The 17,669-nt window shown below is 46.1% G+C and overlaps 1 protein-coding gene across 1 annotated transcript in view; it reads right to left on the bottom strand.

Annotated features, from left to right (window-relative positions):
• NBAS (neuroblastoma amplified sequence) overlaps window positions 1-17,669 on the bottom strand; it is a 227,094-nt gene that overhangs the window by 13,665 nt on the left and 195,760 nt on the right. Inside the window, exons 47-49 of the mRNA XM_004686434.2 lie at window positions 16,283-16,372; window positions 12,594-12,789; window positions 270-409 (exon numbers count right to left, since the gene is read on the bottom strand). Of these exons, the coding sequence (XP_004686491.1) occupies window positions 270-409; window positions 12,594-12,789; window positions 16,283-16,372 (426 nt within the window). The remainder of the gene's footprint in view (window positions 1-269; window positions 410-12,593; window positions 12,790-16,282; window positions 16,373-17,669) is intronic.

Genomic DNA, 17,669 nt, shown 5'->3' with positions numbered 1-17,669 from the left:
AAAAAGAGAGTCAAAATTTTCCTGGTAAAATATGGCAACAAGTTTTCTTACTGTCATCATAAATCAGAACTCATGACCAAGTAAGGCTGGTATGTTGGGGTTTAAGGACAAGGAAAAATGGACACCTTCACGTGAATTTCTTTTCATTTCCTCTAAAGGTGGATAACGATTTTATATATTTCTTTCACGGGCTCTTTCGAAGGTCAAGTTTTAAAACTCAAGTCCAGACAGAAGAAACTGAACCAGGCCAGTTGGGTGTTAATACTTACCTGTATTCACGCTTCAGAGGCGGCCAGGCTTGCAAGAGCAAAGCCAGGTGCTGAAACTCGGCCTCCTGGTGACTGCTCTCCAGCAGCTCCAGGAAGAGAGCGAGTCTGTGCTCTTCGTCCTCAGTGTCGGTGGCCAAGACCTGGGGGAAGAGACCAGGCCTGAGCGTGGTGACGCCAGCGGTGGGTCTGTCAGCAGGAAAACTTCTACAGCGCACGGAGGGGAGACTCAGCAACATCCCCTCCTGCTCCGGACAGACAGACCTTCCCTGCTCCAGGCTTTTACCCAACTCCAAATATCCAGTTGGCTCAGAACAAGTCCCAAGATGGTTCTTCGCTTGATTACCAAATTAATTCAAACAAGAGGTTTTCCCTGGAACTGGCTCACTGATATTAAGTGCTATGTCAGAACACTAACATGTTTGATTTGAGATTCTAGTAACCAACGTGAGCGAACTTCTTAGAAGCTTGTCTTATCCCAAGTGTATTTCTGGTTTTCATTTTAGCAACGTGATTGCTGAATCCTAGGCTGTCCAGAAGTCTCTCAAGTTTGAAATTAAAAAATTTCCTAAAGTGCATTTGTCACAGGACTTTTGTTACATGTCAAAATAAAGTAAAACATCCCTTACTCACATCCCCATGACTAATGCAAAAGAAGGCTCCATAAAACATAGAATATTCATTTTTTCCTTGTCGAATAAGTGAACAAAATTCCTTTTACAATGAGGCAATCTTAAAACAAATCCCGTCTCCATTGTCTCCATGGATGAAAATGTTTGCTATTTTAAGTTTAAGAGTCTTAGATATAAAAGAAAGACAAAAGCTGGTTCTCTTGTTCCTCGCCTCTCCCCACACAGCTTCTCTACACCGGGGCCTAGAGGCAGAAGGCGCCTGAAAGAGTAACAAGGATGCAGGGTTACCTCTTTCTACAAACTACATATTTCCAAAACTTTGCTTAGCGGTCCTTTTACCTCTGACCCCGAGAAGCCATCTGCGAGAGTCAGACCAGGAACTCTGCATTTTCACAGAGGTTGGCATTATGACCAAATTGCCGGCCATTACTGCAGGAAGCCTTGCTCACTGGCCCCTGTCTGAGCCATCAAAACCACCTCGAAGCCCACGCCGTTCCTCAGGGAACAACAGCCCCAAAGCATGCCTGTCGCCCTGGGGCAGGTTCTGTGTGGAGCACACGTGCGTGGCTGGCTGCTCTTCTAGAGGAGGCAGCCAGCTGCAGCCACAGTCGGCACAAGACGCCCTCACGCTGGACGGCTCGGACGTCAGGTAAGCGGGGAGTTATTTAAGTGAGAGGTTTCACTGGGAATCTGGTGATACTTCCTTACCTGTTTATAAAGAAATGTTAAAAAAAAAAAAAAAAACACCCTCGCACTCAAGACATCCAGCTGTTATTGCCTGCACTCGCCACAGCCTGTTCCATCCACCAAGGCCACTCAGGCGTCCTGCGCACTCACCAGGCGCAGCCTGCGCTTGACGTCTCCCCTGCCTGCACATCCTCTCTTCGGAGAGCTGAACGGCTCATTCCTTCATTTCCTTCGAATTCTCACATGTTCACCTTACCAGGGGACCCCGGCACCCCATCCCCGCCTACCCCATGCGAGACAGTAAATGTTTGCTTTCTCTTTTCTTCTTCCAAAGATTGCAAGTTACTTGAAAGCAGAGACTTTTGCTTTTTCTTTAGCTTATTCCCATTATCTAAGACAACATCTTTTTTTAATTATTCTATTGGTACATTGTGACTTTTGGCACAAGAGATCAATGACAGCTAAAGTGATGTCAGGTAGAGGCCTGACTGAGTAAACAATGCGTGAGCTGAGGATGGTGCTGCCCTGTATTTTCGGCTGGTTTTGTTACTGGAGAGAGATGTAAGATTCAAAAGAAGATACCAGTAAGGAGGAAATCACTAAAAAGACCCACAGCCGGCACTGCTATGGACATTTTCTCCACCGGCGACCCCTCCTGCTGGCTGGGTGGCTTCCACACAAGCTCGCTCTTTAACCCTCGTTTCCCAGCACACAGGCTCCAAGGTCTCGCGGCCTGAGGAGGAGCCTGGGGAAGGGTTGATAAAAGGCCAAAGCTTCTAAGTTAAATCTGAGTTGCTACAGAGTTTATGGGCAGAAAAGGTTTTGTGTAAAACCTTTTTTAACAATTGAACATGTCTCTAATGCCAACATTCCAGCCTCCATGTGTAACCACAGTCTAATTAATAATGGAGACGTTTGTCCTTTATGCGACATGCAAAGTCGCTGAGGGCTATTTGATATGTGTTGTGAGGACAAAGTGACGAGGGAAAGTGATTCATGTTCTCAGGACCATGTAGATGCTGTTTTTCACAACGATCACAGTTCATAAAGGTTTAGGACTTAAGCTACACATAAGAGAAGGAAACAGAAAAAAGCTGTACATTAAAATCTTACTTGTTTCTATATGCATGTGCAAAAACTTTCATTTAAAGGTGTGTCTGGTACTAAACTCTTGGGTAGTGCTGTTCTCGTGGGGATTTGACTTTTGAGTATAGCTCTTTGGCAGAAAATGTTTTCTCCTGAAATCTCACAATCATGTCAGTCAAAAGGTTTCATTTTGTAGACCACTTGTGCCATGTTGACAGGAAGGTGGATAACAGACCAACTTACATAATTACTCATCGAGTGTGTACACAGTTGCACACTCCCTCAGAGCACAAAGGATTTCAAATTGCTTAATCAACTCTTAGGAAAGCAATTTTAAATTCTCTGCCACTCTAGCTGCAAACACTTTATCTTCAAAGAAAGAAGAAAATGAGCCAAAAATGAACATGAATACTTTTTTAGACACATACTAGAGAACACTCTTCACTGGGTCATCATCACATATCTGACACACAGGTACTAACGTAGGTGCTGAGTCCACATATTAAAAATCTCAGTTTACCTGAATTTACCAATATTACGTGTATCTGGTTCAATGTGTCGTTATTTAAAAATAAATTCTGGCAAATAAAACACAAAACACAGGCAGGGACGTCCAGCCTGGAAAATGGCTGTTGCCCACTTTGCCCAGCTCTCGTCTACTCAGCATCTGTGACAGAAAGAATGAAGGAGACGAGCAAAGAGGAACTCCCCAAAATGGAAGAAAGCAAAGCAAGCTAGGACCGAGGGACAAGAGCTGGCACCCAGTACCCCCTCACCCAAGAGACAGCAGCCTTCGTGGGCCCCGCCTTCTGGCCTAGAAGCTCAGACAAGGTCACTTCTCGGGGTTTTGCTGGGAAAGGAGAAGAGCAGGGAGCGGAGAGAGCATTTTAAGAAATAATATCTAAAACCTTTCCAAGACCCTAGGCTGGTGGAAGATACAAATCGACAGATTAAGAAACAAACTCCAAACAGGGAAAGTCCAAAGAAATCTATGCCGAGACACATGGTAACTGAAGTCTTAAAGACTGAAACAATGAAAAAGTCTTGACGGCAGCCAGGAAAACCCCAGCACCTAGGGGCAGCAAGAGTGTGGAAACCCCGGATCCTCACCTCCAAGTCCAGAGGCCAAAGAACGGTGGCACTGCGTTTTCCAAGCGTTGAAAGAAACAAACTGTCAGCTGTAAATTCCACACATAGCAAAACTGTCATTTAGGGGAAAAGAATTCCAAGATGAAGAAAAACTAAAAGGCCCAGTCACTGGGCCCTCCCTCACCAGGGAGGGGCTGGGGCGCAGCACTGCAAGCAGGGCGCTGGCAAGTCGTCCAGTGGCTGCAGCTCCTCAGCCGCAGCAGCGGCGCTGTCCGTGGGGGTGCAGACCGAGCCCCGCTGCTCGGAGGACAGCAGCTCTGCCCCCCGAGTCTGGTGGCTGCCGACGGCCGCAGGCACCCGGCGCGGGCCCTGTCCGCGTTGCCTTCAGACGCGGCGCGCGAGCGGTAGGCCGTCACGCCCGCAAGTCCTCTGTGACGCGAACAGAGGCCGGCGCGCGGGGGGCGGTCATGGACAGGAGCACGGCTCGCCCGCAGCCACCGGTGAGCTCGGAGGTCTGAGACACGGCTGACGCGCCTGGCTTCCAGCTGCACGCAACTGTGAGCTCCTTTCCTGAGCACGACCGTCACCCAGCCGTGTCTGTCTGCGGAGCGTCAACATGCAAAACCAACAACCTGTCCGTCTCTGAGGACGGAGAAACAGCAGGCTGGGGCAGCGTCAGCCCTAGGGCAGAGCCCGTGTGCGAGCTGCCGGGCCTCCGCGGCCCCTGGGCCTGGTCCTGCTCTGCGGATCAGAACTTCAGGGTCAACAAGCCATGGCCCGGGGACTAGCTGCGGGCATCCCCCTACACACTGAGACCCTGCTGGGCTGGCGAGCACCCCAAATGGGAGTGTTACCATCAACTGTGACCAGCAATCGTTACGATGGGGCAAGAAAATGTCGACCAAACAATTTCACGGTTGTGCCCATTTCTGGGTTTTACTAAGCAAGAAACATACATAGTGTGGCTATATGATCTAGTAGATTTTCCTAGTTACATGGCAGAAAACTAAAAAAAAAAAAAAGTAGGTGTTGCGAGAACCTTGACCACATTCATACTTGTACCAGAGGCCCAATGTTGATGGAGCAGCCAGAGGCTGGGTCACCTCCTGGCCCAGGCGACTCGCGAACACCTGACACCCAAGGGTGTCCTCACGGGGAATGAAGGGATGGAGGACGGGATTCCTCCATGCCTTTCCTCGTAGGTCACCTCCTGGCCCAGGCGACTCGCGAACACCTGACACACAAGGGTGTCCTCACGGGGAATGAAGGGATGGAGGACGGGATTCCTCCATGCCTTTCCTTGTAGGTGGGCTATGAGCAGTACCTGTTAGCCTTTGGTCCTTTGCTAAGGCATACTGAGGAAATGCATGCCTGTCTATGAGCTGCTGAGAATAAATGGTTCCTGGCTGCCATAAAAAGCCTGTTAGGCCACAGCAGACACACCCTTGGGGTGGGGAAACCCTGAAGAGAACTTCCAGGGGTTTGGGAGCTGTATGGTGGGGGGATGGGCAAACACATAGACACTGGAGAGGCAGCAGTTGCAATTCTGAGCCACATTTTATGGCACCTCACTTATTGTTTCTTTAGACACAGAAATGACCGACTAGAACAATCTATTATACTCCCATGGGCGTTGCTGTAACTTGAGCCAATAACACATACTTTCTTGTGGCTGAATATACTATTTATGAAGTATTTTTAAAATGAGGCATATGATAAATACTTTGCGTTAAAACCAAAGATTCTGGGCCCTCCATGGTGGCGCAACAGGTTAGGACGCAGCACTGCGAGCTAGCACAGCTAGCTTACTTCAGTGCGAGTTCAATCCCCGGCTCTAGAGCTGACCCACACGGCACAGCAGGCCTCTCCTGACACGCCCGCTGCTCCCCTCAGCAGTGGACTTCATTGATCTGGCTGTACTGCTCCCCACTCTGTCTCTGGCGTATCCTCTCACCCGCCCCCCACAACCTGCACCTCTGGCTTGTACCCCAGTTCTATATGAATAAATAAATCTTAAAAAAAAAATAAAACCAAAGATTCTGCCTTACACTTTTCTTGTCTAGAACAAACCACCAACCACACCATGTGAGCCCTGTAACACAGTTGTGCTTTCTTTAAAGAGTCGCTATGTAAGTGAATTTTTAAGGCCAGGCTTTGCTTTTTAGTTAAAGGTGATGAAGTGTTAACGGAATCATTTCTGGGACAGTTAGTGTTCACTGCTATGTCAGGCACACCGCACTGACTCGCTGGTCTCCCCACTGACTGGACTCCCAGCCACAGAAAGCACCCCTGAGCCTCACGCCATCATCCCTAAAGCCAGGAGAGCTCCCGCCCATCAGGCCATGCTGCGGCTCGCATGACACGATACAGCACGTGATGTGACACACTGCAGCCCCCACCCCCAGCACTGTGTGAGCACTGGCCCTTAGGGGCTGGTAGCTGTCTCCCACGGCCTCTCATGTGAGGTATCTAACATCCCCGAAACAGAGGAACAAAAATAAATAAAACCATAGAAAAGCAAAACAGCCCCTTTGTAGGCCAGGGAAGTCCAAATTTCCAAATAATTTAGGTAAAAAATTTAAAAATGCTGAAGTCCTGAGAATGATCCATGTAAATATTTCCATAAACTCAAAAAATAGATGTATGCCACTGACCTCAACAAGAGGAGACACAGAGAAATAGAATGAACCTCCTGCCCTGTAAGTGAATGAGATCCTCATGCAGAAGTGGCATATGTGTGTGTGTGTGTGAGAGAAAGAGAGACAAAGAGAGAGAGAGCGAAGAAAGGGGAAGAGAAGTGGCATTGACAACCAGGATCTCAGCCCTCCCTGGTGGCGTAGCGGGTTAAAGCGCAGCACTGCAAACTAGCCGCAGCCGCCTCAGTACTGAGTTCAATCCCGGTCCCAGAGGTGACCCACAGGCGCGGCCGACCTCTCCTACCTGCCCGCTGCTCCCCTCAGCAGTTGTCAGTCTGCCTGTTCTGCTCCCCACTCTGTCTCTGGTGAATCCTCTCACTGCCCCCTGCACCTCTGACCTGCACCCTAGTTCTGTATGCATAAGTAAATAAATCTTTTTAAAAATACAAATAATGAAAAGGGGAAAAAAAGGCTAAAACCATTCAATACTAAAGGAATCAAGGCTCCTGAAGTCAGTGACGGGATCCAGAGCATGAGAGGAGTTTCAAATATCAAGTGGTTGAAGAGGTGTTGGGCAGGAGAAACCGTGGTGGGGACTCGCAAGGGGAAGTCTGGGAGAGAGCAAAAAAGTCAATAAATGATGACAGGCATGGATCACCAGCAGAGGACAAAGTGAGAATCGCTGTGTGGTCATGACATAAACACCCACGCACACACGCACGCACGGAGAGAGAACAGCATGGGCCCGTGGGCTAACACTGCAGTGAAATGAGGCGGCAGTGACCAGCAGCGCACACCCATGTCAGCAGGGAGAGGACGCTGACAAGCAGAAAGTTTGCCTGACCTCAAAATAATTCTTCCCAAGATACTTATTAACTACAAATAGATAAATGGTAATTTCAAGAACAAATAACTATGTCTGACCCCAGCCCAAGAGAGTGGCCATCCAGGGTGGGCAGGAGGGTCAATGGGCCTGCCCATCCCTGACCGGGGGCTCTGAGGAGGCGCACCCCGGATGGGGGTGACCCAGCCCCAACGCCAGTGAATAAACACCTGACGGGATCAGCTCAGGATCACACTGCCAAATAATTGCCCAGCACATTAAAAAAAAAGTCAAGGTCGTAAGGGGAAATGAGGAGCCGTGTGAGGTGGACACACGCTGCCCGTATGGCCTGAACGACCTGCGCGGGGAGTGGACAGGACAGAGGCGTCAGGGACAAGGGGTGTCTGCCCATGGGAGCAGCGATTGGCCGCTGGAAACCACAGCACAAGTTCGCCATCTGACAGACATCCCGTCGAACCCCAAGCCCAGGCCGTGTGGGCAGCTCACTCCGCTCACCCACAGGGAGCTGTCGCGGCGCCTTCTTCGCTCCTGGCAAGGACATGAGACTGCACGCCAGGCATCCTGGCCTTGCCACTTCAAAGGTGACCCTGGACAAGAATATTTAAACGTTTAGTATTTATTCAACAAATATTTACGGAGTGTCTGTGAGATCCCCATTCTCGTGGCATTTTTATTCTCCTGCAAGAGCAAAGACATCAAATAGAGTGACAGGGGAAGGGAAGCAAGAAGTCAGCAGCCAGGTGTGTCAGAACTAAAGCTCACTTTAGAAAGGTGACAATCAAGTTTCACTCCGAGAAGGTGGCTCCTCCTTTCTGGACAACCACATCCTTGCCTGCAGCTGTGCCAGTGACCTGGGGCACTCTGGGAAGTTCCAGGCACTGGTGAGTCCATGTCTATGTGCGCATGTTATCTTTAACACTGAACTTACCCTACATTTGATTATGAAATCACTTGTGCTGGTGAGTCTTTGTTTTGAATCACGCGAGGGGACAGCGAAGTTATATGAAAGAATCTAAACACAGTGTTGCACACTGGACTCCAAATCCTGCTCTTTGTCTCCGCTGTGTGAGACATAAAGTACAGATTTTGTAGTATTCTGGCAAATAAAGTCAAACTAACTTTCAACCAGAGGAGTTAACAGGTCCATGCAAGTTTCAAAGTGAGCAAAATACATGAGTCTGTCCTGGGAGCACGCTAATTCTTCCCGAAGACCATTGACAACCACCCACGAAGGAGGACTGAAATTTTATAAGGTGAAACACTCAGCCTGGTGTTCTCTTTGACATCAAAACAGGGAAACACATAGAAGAAAGCTTCCAGTGACGAGGTGGGATTTTAAAAGGGAGCATCAGTGTTTCGACCCATTCTTTTCATGCACTAGTTAATCAGAAAATCACAAAACCTGAAAAACCCAGAAAAACTGTACCAAGGAGAATAACACCTCAGTTCATCCCTCCCTCACCCCAAGCAGGGTACACTCCTGGAATGGAAAGGAAGGTCCCTCCAGCTGTTGAAAAATGAGGCCTCTGAATTTTTAATTCTGTTAACTAATCATCAGAAAACTAGAAACTGCTGTGTCTCTGAGCAGGGAGGGAGCAGGCTCATGGACTCCACGCTTAATTTTGCAGGAGCTGGCTGGTTTCCCAGCAACACATTGATTTGTGGGGCCACTTCTCTGGGCACCTCGAGGATAATTAAATATTAAGTCCCTCTTTGATGTATGCAAAGTCTGCCTAAGAGGCTTACCAGGCACACGAAGCTAGCAGTCCCGCGTTTTCTGGTAATTGAACATTGCAATATCATTATCTAGTCTTATCTTGCCTCCCTAAGAACCCGACTCAGTCCTTAATATTACTATTGAGACAAGAGAAGGGGATGGGGAGAAACAAAAATGAGAGCCGGTGCAATCAACATACTGGGGTCTTTGGGCTACCGAGATGAAGAACATAGTTTAATGAGTGTGGAAAACTGACAGATGAGGCGAGCAAACCATCCTCTAGCTCCTTCGGCTCGAGGCTGCATTATTCACACCAAGAAGGCAAGGCTCACAGCTGAAGAGTCTCTACCAAGATCCTAAAACAACAGAGGCAGCAGGCGAGGGAGAAACCTGTGGTTTACCCACCAGTACCTGACTTTCCAATGCTCTAGTGAAAGGTAATGCAGTTAAAAAAATAAATAAATAAAAACCAATAATGCAGATAACTTCAAATTATGGGCATGGCTTTATAACATTGCAGAAGTTGTTGCTGTTTCTACTCTGGAGCTACAATTTTTCTGCGTTCATTTTCCACACAGCAACCAGTTACTCAGAAGCGTAAGAATCCCCTTGTCAAATTCACCTGTGCTTTGTAGCAGATTTAAATCAGGAATGCCAGGCTGACATAGAATGCTTTAATTTTTAAAGCTGGAGACACTCACTGATTAATGTTTTGGACAAGATGCTAGATAAATAAGTAAGCCACTATGGTAGCTGTCTTGTTTCCACTGCCAAATACTTTTATGAAATTCAGATCATTAGCTGCCAAGAACAGGGATGCCCCTATAAAAGGAGGAAGGGTGGGGGAGATGATACTGTGAGGAGCATGGGCTGGTCTGAGCAGAGCTGGGAGATATCTGGGAAAGGTCCTTCTAGAAAGCCTCAGGAAGTCTGCGCCACTTGAGTCAATGAGGGCAGTGAGGAGCTACATTTTGCAAATGAGAGAAAATAACATGCACTCAATGAAATAAATGAGTTTAGAAAATGCCACAAGAAAGGAAACTAAGCTGACAAATCCCGATTTTGGAGAAAGCCAAGCTATAAAAAAACGAAAACCTCAGAAGTATCCAAAAATCACTGAAATCATATGAAAGCTGCAACTTGATTTTTGAGCACATACACTGAGAAAAGCCTAAACGAGGCAACAATGTTTATTCAAATTGTATCTGAAGCATTTAGGCCCAAATACCACAGGTGTGTTGTAGGGTGTGTGTTGGCAGTGTTTCAAGGAGCGGGAAAGTTTCCACCTATAGTCAGGATAAAGATCTGGCAGAGCACAAGGTGAGGCTCCGGCCAGACAAATCTGCCTCCTGGCCCTGTCGGCTTCAGCCATCAAGGAAGCTTAAGCTGAACAAGGTGGAGGTTCTGTCAGGGAAGCACATACAGTGTCCACTGGCTTCAGGGTGAGCAGAATCATAAGCGCCACATGGCAAAAATAGCCTGGCCAAATTCTGAGCTCACCTCGGGGCTGGTGCCTGAAAACAAGCAAGCCTCTGACCTCTCCATGCCAAATACCCAGAATGTAAATAAATAAGTATATTTGCCATATATACTCTGTATTTTATAGCCTATTACATTTATGCAGAGACTACACTTTCAAAAGGCTGTTAGTAGCCTCGTGATGTCACTCAAGGCAAAGTGGTGAGATTAGACAGACCAGGAGGTCACAGTGCTTCAGAGAAAACTAGTCAGACATTAGTCACTCCTAATACATTCCATTTCAAAAATCTTTGAGAGGTTTTGATAAGTTCATTCCTTTGAAACCCAGTTTCTCTAAAGTCTAAGGAACAGATTACCTCACAGGGGGAAACAGAATAATTATGAAGAGGCTTGACGATGAGTCTCAAGCTATCCTTAACACTGACTGATGGCTAAAAAACCAAATTCATTGTCTCCCAAACATAGTCATAAGGATATAAAGTAAGTTATAAAGCAAAGCTTTGCAATTAGAAGGTAAATGGAGGTGAGTCAGACTTCCAGAATGCTCTTGCAGACTAACTTACCTGGCAGGTCTTGTTTTCTAGCTTTCATTGGCTTATGTTCTATGCCTCATGCTAATGCACTTCACTAAGGTCACTGGTTCATAGATCCCGTCTTCAGGAGGCATCGATGAAAAGTTTATAGCTAACATCAAATTTGACAGCCAGCAATTTTTTTTGATTTAGGAACCTGAGTCCCTATTTCCTTAATCAACAAGTATTTAAAGTTGCGTTTGAGGGTCTCCCATGTGGCACAAGGGGCTATGAAGTTGTCTACAGCTACTGCAGCACAAGTTGGATTCCCCAGCCAGGAAGGTGACTCACCTGGCCTCTCCTGCCTCACTCCCCTCAGCAGTAGATTTCAGTCAGTCTGCCTGTTCTGCTTCCCAGTTTGTCTCTGGTGGGTACTCTCACTCCCCACAGCTCTGGCCTATATCCCACTTCTTGTATGCATAAATAAATCTTTAAAAAGAAAAAAGAAAAAGTTTGAGCTTGTGCCCAGCATACTTAGAAGGAGTCAATGAGAAGGACCTCCCCCAGTGCTTCCAAGTATCCATGTTAGTGTGAAGACAGGACTTTTTATTTTAAAGATGTATTTATCTATGCATACAGAACTGGGGTACAGGCCAGAGGTGCAAGAGTGGTGACAGGATTTTCCAGAGACAAAGTGGGGAGCAGAACAGGTCAATGGATGAAGTACACTGCTGAGGGGAGCAGCGGGCAGGTCAGGAGAGGTCTGCCGCGCCATGTGGGTAACCTCCGGGGTGGGGATCAAACTCAGGTTGAAGTGGCTTTAGCTTCTTAGTGTTGTGCTTTTTTTTAACCCGCTACACCACCAGGGAGGGCCCCAAGACAGAATTTTCAACAGCAATAATACACAATTAAAGCTGAAAGCTGTGAAGTTCAAGGTTCAATTTGGTTTGAAATAGTCAGGGAAGAATCCAAGGAGCAAATGGACTGAGTGAGTCTGAAGGGTGGTGCGGAGATGAGGCTTGTGGATCGGGTCTACCTCACATCATTAGCTCCACAAGGGAAGGGAGGCTCATCAGTGCCTGGGCAGAGCAGGAAAGACATGACCTGGCCTCCCGCACCCTGCAGTCTCACTAGATCAGAGTTTCTGAGGTGAAGAGTGAATCACCTAAGTGAAAAATCCTAACATTATCTTGGGAAAACTCATTTAAGAATTAAAAAAAAAATTCTAGCAAAATATCATGATGTATGTTAATGAGACTGACTTGGATGCTCACTTTGTAATCTCGAAAAACACTGGGTTGTCGGAAAAGTCATGACACATTTTTGCAATACGTGGTATAAAAAATTAAAAAATACATCACAGCTTTTCTGACAACCCAGTATTTCCTGATGTTGGACACCTGGACCTCATATAACTAACATAACATGTGAGTTATGCCTCCATGGAATGATGATTCCTTGTTAGAAGAGGGAGACATATCGGGCATAAAGCCAGCTCGGAGGCGCGTCTGACTGGATGATCATACTGGAAAGCTTGAGGTCCCATGTTGATCTTCACTTGAAAGTACTTTAAAGCAATTAAGAAAGGGCCTGTAATTACTGTTCAGAGCAGAAATACTCGACAGCCAGGCAGCAGCTCCCCTACCTGTCTCTGGGGCCAGGCGGCTCTGACGATGGCTTCCGTCCTGAAGAACACCAGCAGCTGGCTGTCCTCCTCACTCAGGTGAAAGGACTGCCCCAAAGTCTGCAGCACATGAGTGCGGGCCCTCACTGGCTGGGCCTCGTCAGCACAGAAGGGCCGCAGCCACGCCAGCAGGTCCTTGGGCGACACCAGCTCCTCCCTGCAAGGCAGAGTCCAGGGTGGAGAGAAATGACACGCTGTCCCAGGAGCGCTGTGGTGACTGACCTAAATACCTGTTTGTCGGCTGACTTTTTTTCCTATTGGTATGACCAATGTTGGTTTTAAACAGCTTATGGCAAATATTCAACAATTTAAAGCCAGGTGAACTATGCATAATGTTTCTACGAATTATTAAAATGAGTTAGGAAATATAGGCCAAAATAACTAGCATGTCTCCAGCTACTCTGCTTCTTACACACTTTCGTAAGTAATGTGGCTTATTGCCATTAAAGATATTGAGAGTGTCGATATCATTCCAGAAACAATTACAAATTAACAATAACTGCGTAAGGTAGCTATTATAAATTCCACTTTATTTCATTTTTAAATTTTTCTTCAGTATGGAGAAACACAACTCTACATTAAACTGCAAATGATTTGACGTATGTATACACCAAAAAAATAAATGCCACTTTAGTTTAGTTAACATCCATCACTTCACAGAGCTATGTTTTTCTGCTGAGAGAACTTTCAAGATCTATTTTTAGTAACCTTCAAATAAAGAATATGGCACTGTTAAGACCATTCACCACAGTACACATGTTGATTCTGTTACTGATGAGGGCCAGGCTTTAGGGGGGATTATCTGTAACAACCCTGGGTAACCCCAAAGCCCACACTCTTTTCACCCCTTTTTCCCGTAAGAGCATTTCAACATGGGGTTAGACTATCAAATTTTATACTGCCCTAGAGAGAAAATATGAGTGTTTGGCCATTAACGAACTTTTAGACATTGTGATGGCTCATAGAATTCAGAGAAGCGACCACTTTGTACAAGTTTTTATCCAGTATTAGAATCTCTTCTCTTGTAATCCCAAATGGACCATCTCAGGAAGACATTTTATTTGATGATGAAGTCAATGAATTACTATTGATGACAGTTAAGAGGTTACTCACAGAGAAGTGCAGTCCATCGGCCCTGAGAACCCCAGCTAAAGCACGAATTATAGTCGTTGTGTGAAACCACATAGTGACGAGCTTTTCTGCAGGAGCTCACCACCAAGCCCCGAATTCCACATGGTAACAAGACCACAAAATTTCTCTTTAAACTCAGAGGATAAAATTCTACACTACCCCTAAGCATATCTCTTAGGATGCAATCCATAATACACTTATTCATGTAATTTTATGGCAACTTAAATTTAAAAACAATTATTTAGGAGTAAAAGAAATTACAAAGTAACAGACAAGTGGTTTAGCATTTCCTGAATTTACCACCTCCTGTGTTTTGCCTACATGCCCTTCTTAGAATGTGTCAGAAATGGCAAAATGGGACTGTCAGGTAAAGCAAAATGCCACCAAGTCTCTGTCACTAATGCGTAGCGTGAGCGCAGACCAGACCGCGCAGAGGAAAACATTCTTCAGAACTTAATCGACCCGTGAACCCTGGTCCCACCCTTTCCTAACACGTCTAGATAAAAACCCTATATGCCATTATTGCCACTTTCTAGTTATGGACAGAACGGCCCTGAAGGTGTCGCTTGGAGTCACACCATAAGTAGTAGAGACAATCTCTGAAATTAAACTATCTTATTGTCTTATCAATTATAGTAAATACCTAACATTGTCACTGGGTTCTTGGATAGTGTGACTTTAGCAAAACAACGCAGAAAGCAAGCAGCTCCTTGAATTAGGTCATTTTGAACATGGGTGGCAGAGATTGGGTTTGTGTCATCAATATTAGAACAAAACGACCTTCCTCAGAAACCTGCTATGCCACACATTGTTAAAGCAAACTGGGGTACATCCCACAGTACTGTGGCAGTAAATTAAAATTAAGCAGCTATGATGTGATACAGACAGATTACTGGTATAATGTTTCCCTTCACTCAACTGCAGATTTCTTTTTATATTAGAAGTCATTGTGCAGCTTGTGCAGGAATTCTGACTCTTGGTTGGCAGTTCAAACACACAACACGGCAGTGAGGCTTCGGTCCTAAACGCAGACGTGTGATGCTGAGGAGCAACTGAGTTCCAGGTGAGCGTTTCTGTTGCCAGGAGAGCACAGGAGCTCTGGGAGACCACAGAGCAGGTAAGGATATAAGCTCTTCAGCAAAGCTAGGTAATATCTCCTCAGGTTTTCAAGCTGCAAAGTACTTTAGATTTTAAGTTTGCATTTGTGAACTTTGTGAAGGCAGCAAGTATCCACACACACACACAGTGAAAGAACCATGATAAAACATCAACAACTGGCAAATCAAATGGGAGTAGGTGTATTTTTTTCCATCCCGGCATCTTTTCAGTGGGCTTAATATTTTCCAAGGTAAAATAGGTCAGTGAAAAATAACCACTTACGGCTTTTTTAATACAAAAACCCATTATGGGACGGACGAAAGTGATTCCATTTTTACATTTCATGATAGCAAGGAGAGGATTTGGTAAGTTTAGGAATAAACATGCATATTTCAAAACATATGCATAGTATTACAAAGTTATACAAGTTACTGTTACTTCATAAAACAGACAAAAGATGGAAATTGTAGGATCATTTCAGAAAATGCAGAAAAATGCACTCCCACTCTTCTTCCAGTATTGAGGATTGGGGGGGGCAGGTGGGAGAGGTTATTCTATTGCACAGGGGAATTTAGCACATTATTAAAAACAAGTAACTACTAAAGGAAACACACGCATAGTTGCAGTTAGTTCTGACCCAAAAGGAGTCACCCGAGATATACTTAGGTATATCGCTGTTGACAGAAAAGGACAGCAGCAGAAGGCCGAGGAAAGCCTGCTGAACCCGGGAAGGCGACGCTGGGATGGCGGCGTCAGCACGAAGGGACATTCACACAGGCCGGGCTCCTTGTGCTGCAAGGAGGCGGAAACGGTGGAAGCCTCACACGTGGCTTCATGGTCCCCAGCAACCCAGCAGGGTCCAGAGGTGGGCGTTCAGTGGGCCAGCATTATCAGAATTATAGCGGCCAAGGGCAGGCACTGTGGGGCTAGACACAGCTGAGGGCTCGCCTGGCCTCCCAGAACATGAAGAGGAAGGAGAGAGTGGATTAAATCTGCCCTACGGGGCTTTTTCCTTTTTTTCGCCCCTTTGGTCTGTGTGTATTTTAAAAGGGAGGAAGTCCCCAGAACATCGGGCTTCAGTGAAGCCCAGGTGACCCGACACTGCTGCAAACTCAGAAGCTTTACGACAGCTGCAGCTGCCACTGGGCTTACGGAGCAATTCAAACAAAACAAGAACTGCGGCAGTAGTCCTGACGGCGGCAGCTCTTCCTTTCTGAAGCGTGCAAGGGCAAATTCCCCACTAGTTGGCTGCCTTCTGAATGGGTTTAATCCTGCACATCCTCTTGAGAATGACTAAAACACTAGCTTGTAGGTCATCTCTGTTAGGGGAAAAGATGCCCAGGAATGGTCGGAGCCTTAGAAGCTTCTAAATACGGATGCTGGCAGTAATTCTGAGACGGTGAGGGAATCTCTAGCCTTACCCTTTGTCCACACTGGCGCGGGCAGCTGCAACAACACCTTCCAGAACCTGGAGGGGGTCCCGAGGCCCGGCGAGGTCAGCAGAGTGCCCGCTGTGGAGGGAAAGCAAGACGGTGTCAGGAAGGGGCCACGGGCAGGAGCCAGCACTCAGACTCGGCCCCGCTGGGCTTGGGGGGGCAGGTGGCCGGCTCAGTCTTTTGTGGGATATACAGGCCACGTGTGTGCCATGCCCTCGAGTGTGCTGAGGACACAGGAATCAAACAGTTGGTTTCCTCTCAGGAGAGTAACAGAAACCACTGGCATTCTGTCATTCAAAAGCCACTCAAAGAACATGGAATCTTTGAGCCATTTCAGCCATTAAATACATAATCATCTAAATCCTCCAGCTGGATTCAAACAACCACTACTTCCAGTAAAAACAATGTGAAGTGCTAGTACTTCACACACTTTCTGCCATGTAGCCCCAAGAGACCACGAGACACACACTCCGATCACACCCACTCTACAACCTTGCGTGTCTGGGACTTCAGCAAATTTTGAAAAGTCAATACCAGGGGAGAAAATTAGATGGATTTTCTGAATAATTTAAGTCATATGATTTGAATCAACTGCTGGATTCCATTACTTTTATGCCTGTTATTTTCACCTACTAAATTTTACTAACTTTCTAAAGGAAACTGCTTTGGACACTTGTCAAGGGCAATTCCCTTTCCCTTAGAAATGAAGCAGCAGCAGAACTCCTGAAGTTCCCTTTCCTTCCACTGTTGAAAGGTTTAATTCACCTTTATCGAAAGCCCTCCGTGTACTAAGTACAACCACTTATTAGATTAGATGCAAATATTTAGTAGTAGAACTAGGCGCAAGGAAGACGAGGGGGTATAGTCTGTGCCATAAGTTTATAAATGGAATAATATCACACCAGATTTCAACATCAAGGGGCTGTGAAATTCTTAGGAAATAAATTAACTTAATCAAAGCACTATTTTTTGCCAGCTGTTTAACTTTATGAGCATCTAAATCTTCACTTGAAAACAAGAAAGTCAACTGTGAATCTAAAGATACAAACTGCAGCGAACAATTCTCTGCCACGGTTTGAAAGAGGCACCAAGCGGTCTTAGACCCCCAGCCTACGTGTGCTAATAACAGAACAATATGTCGTTAATTCAGCATTTCTTATTTCTAAAAAAAAAAAAAAAACTTACCTTTCCTGTGGATCCAGAAGGTTAAGATGAAGGAAACTCTTGCATGTTGCTCTTTCAGTGATCTAACAAAAATACTAAGATTTCAGCACCCTTGGTGACACATTTCACAGGATGCCAAGAGTAACTAAATTTGTTCATTAGCAAACTGGTAGTTTCTCAAGAAAAACTTACCTTTTCTGTGAAATCA

This window comes from Condylura cristata, unplaced genomic scaffold (genome assembly GCF_000260355.1).
Source record: "Condylura cristata isolate star-nosed mole 26May11 unplaced genomic scaffold, ConCri1.0 scaffold00020, whole genome shotgun sequence".
Lineage (NCBI taxonomy): Eukaryota > Metazoa > Chordata > Mammalia > Eulipotyphla > Talpidae > Condylura > Condylura cristata.
The sequence above is the reverse complement of the archived record's forward strand: the minus strand, read 5'-3'. Positions and strand labels throughout refer to the sequence as shown.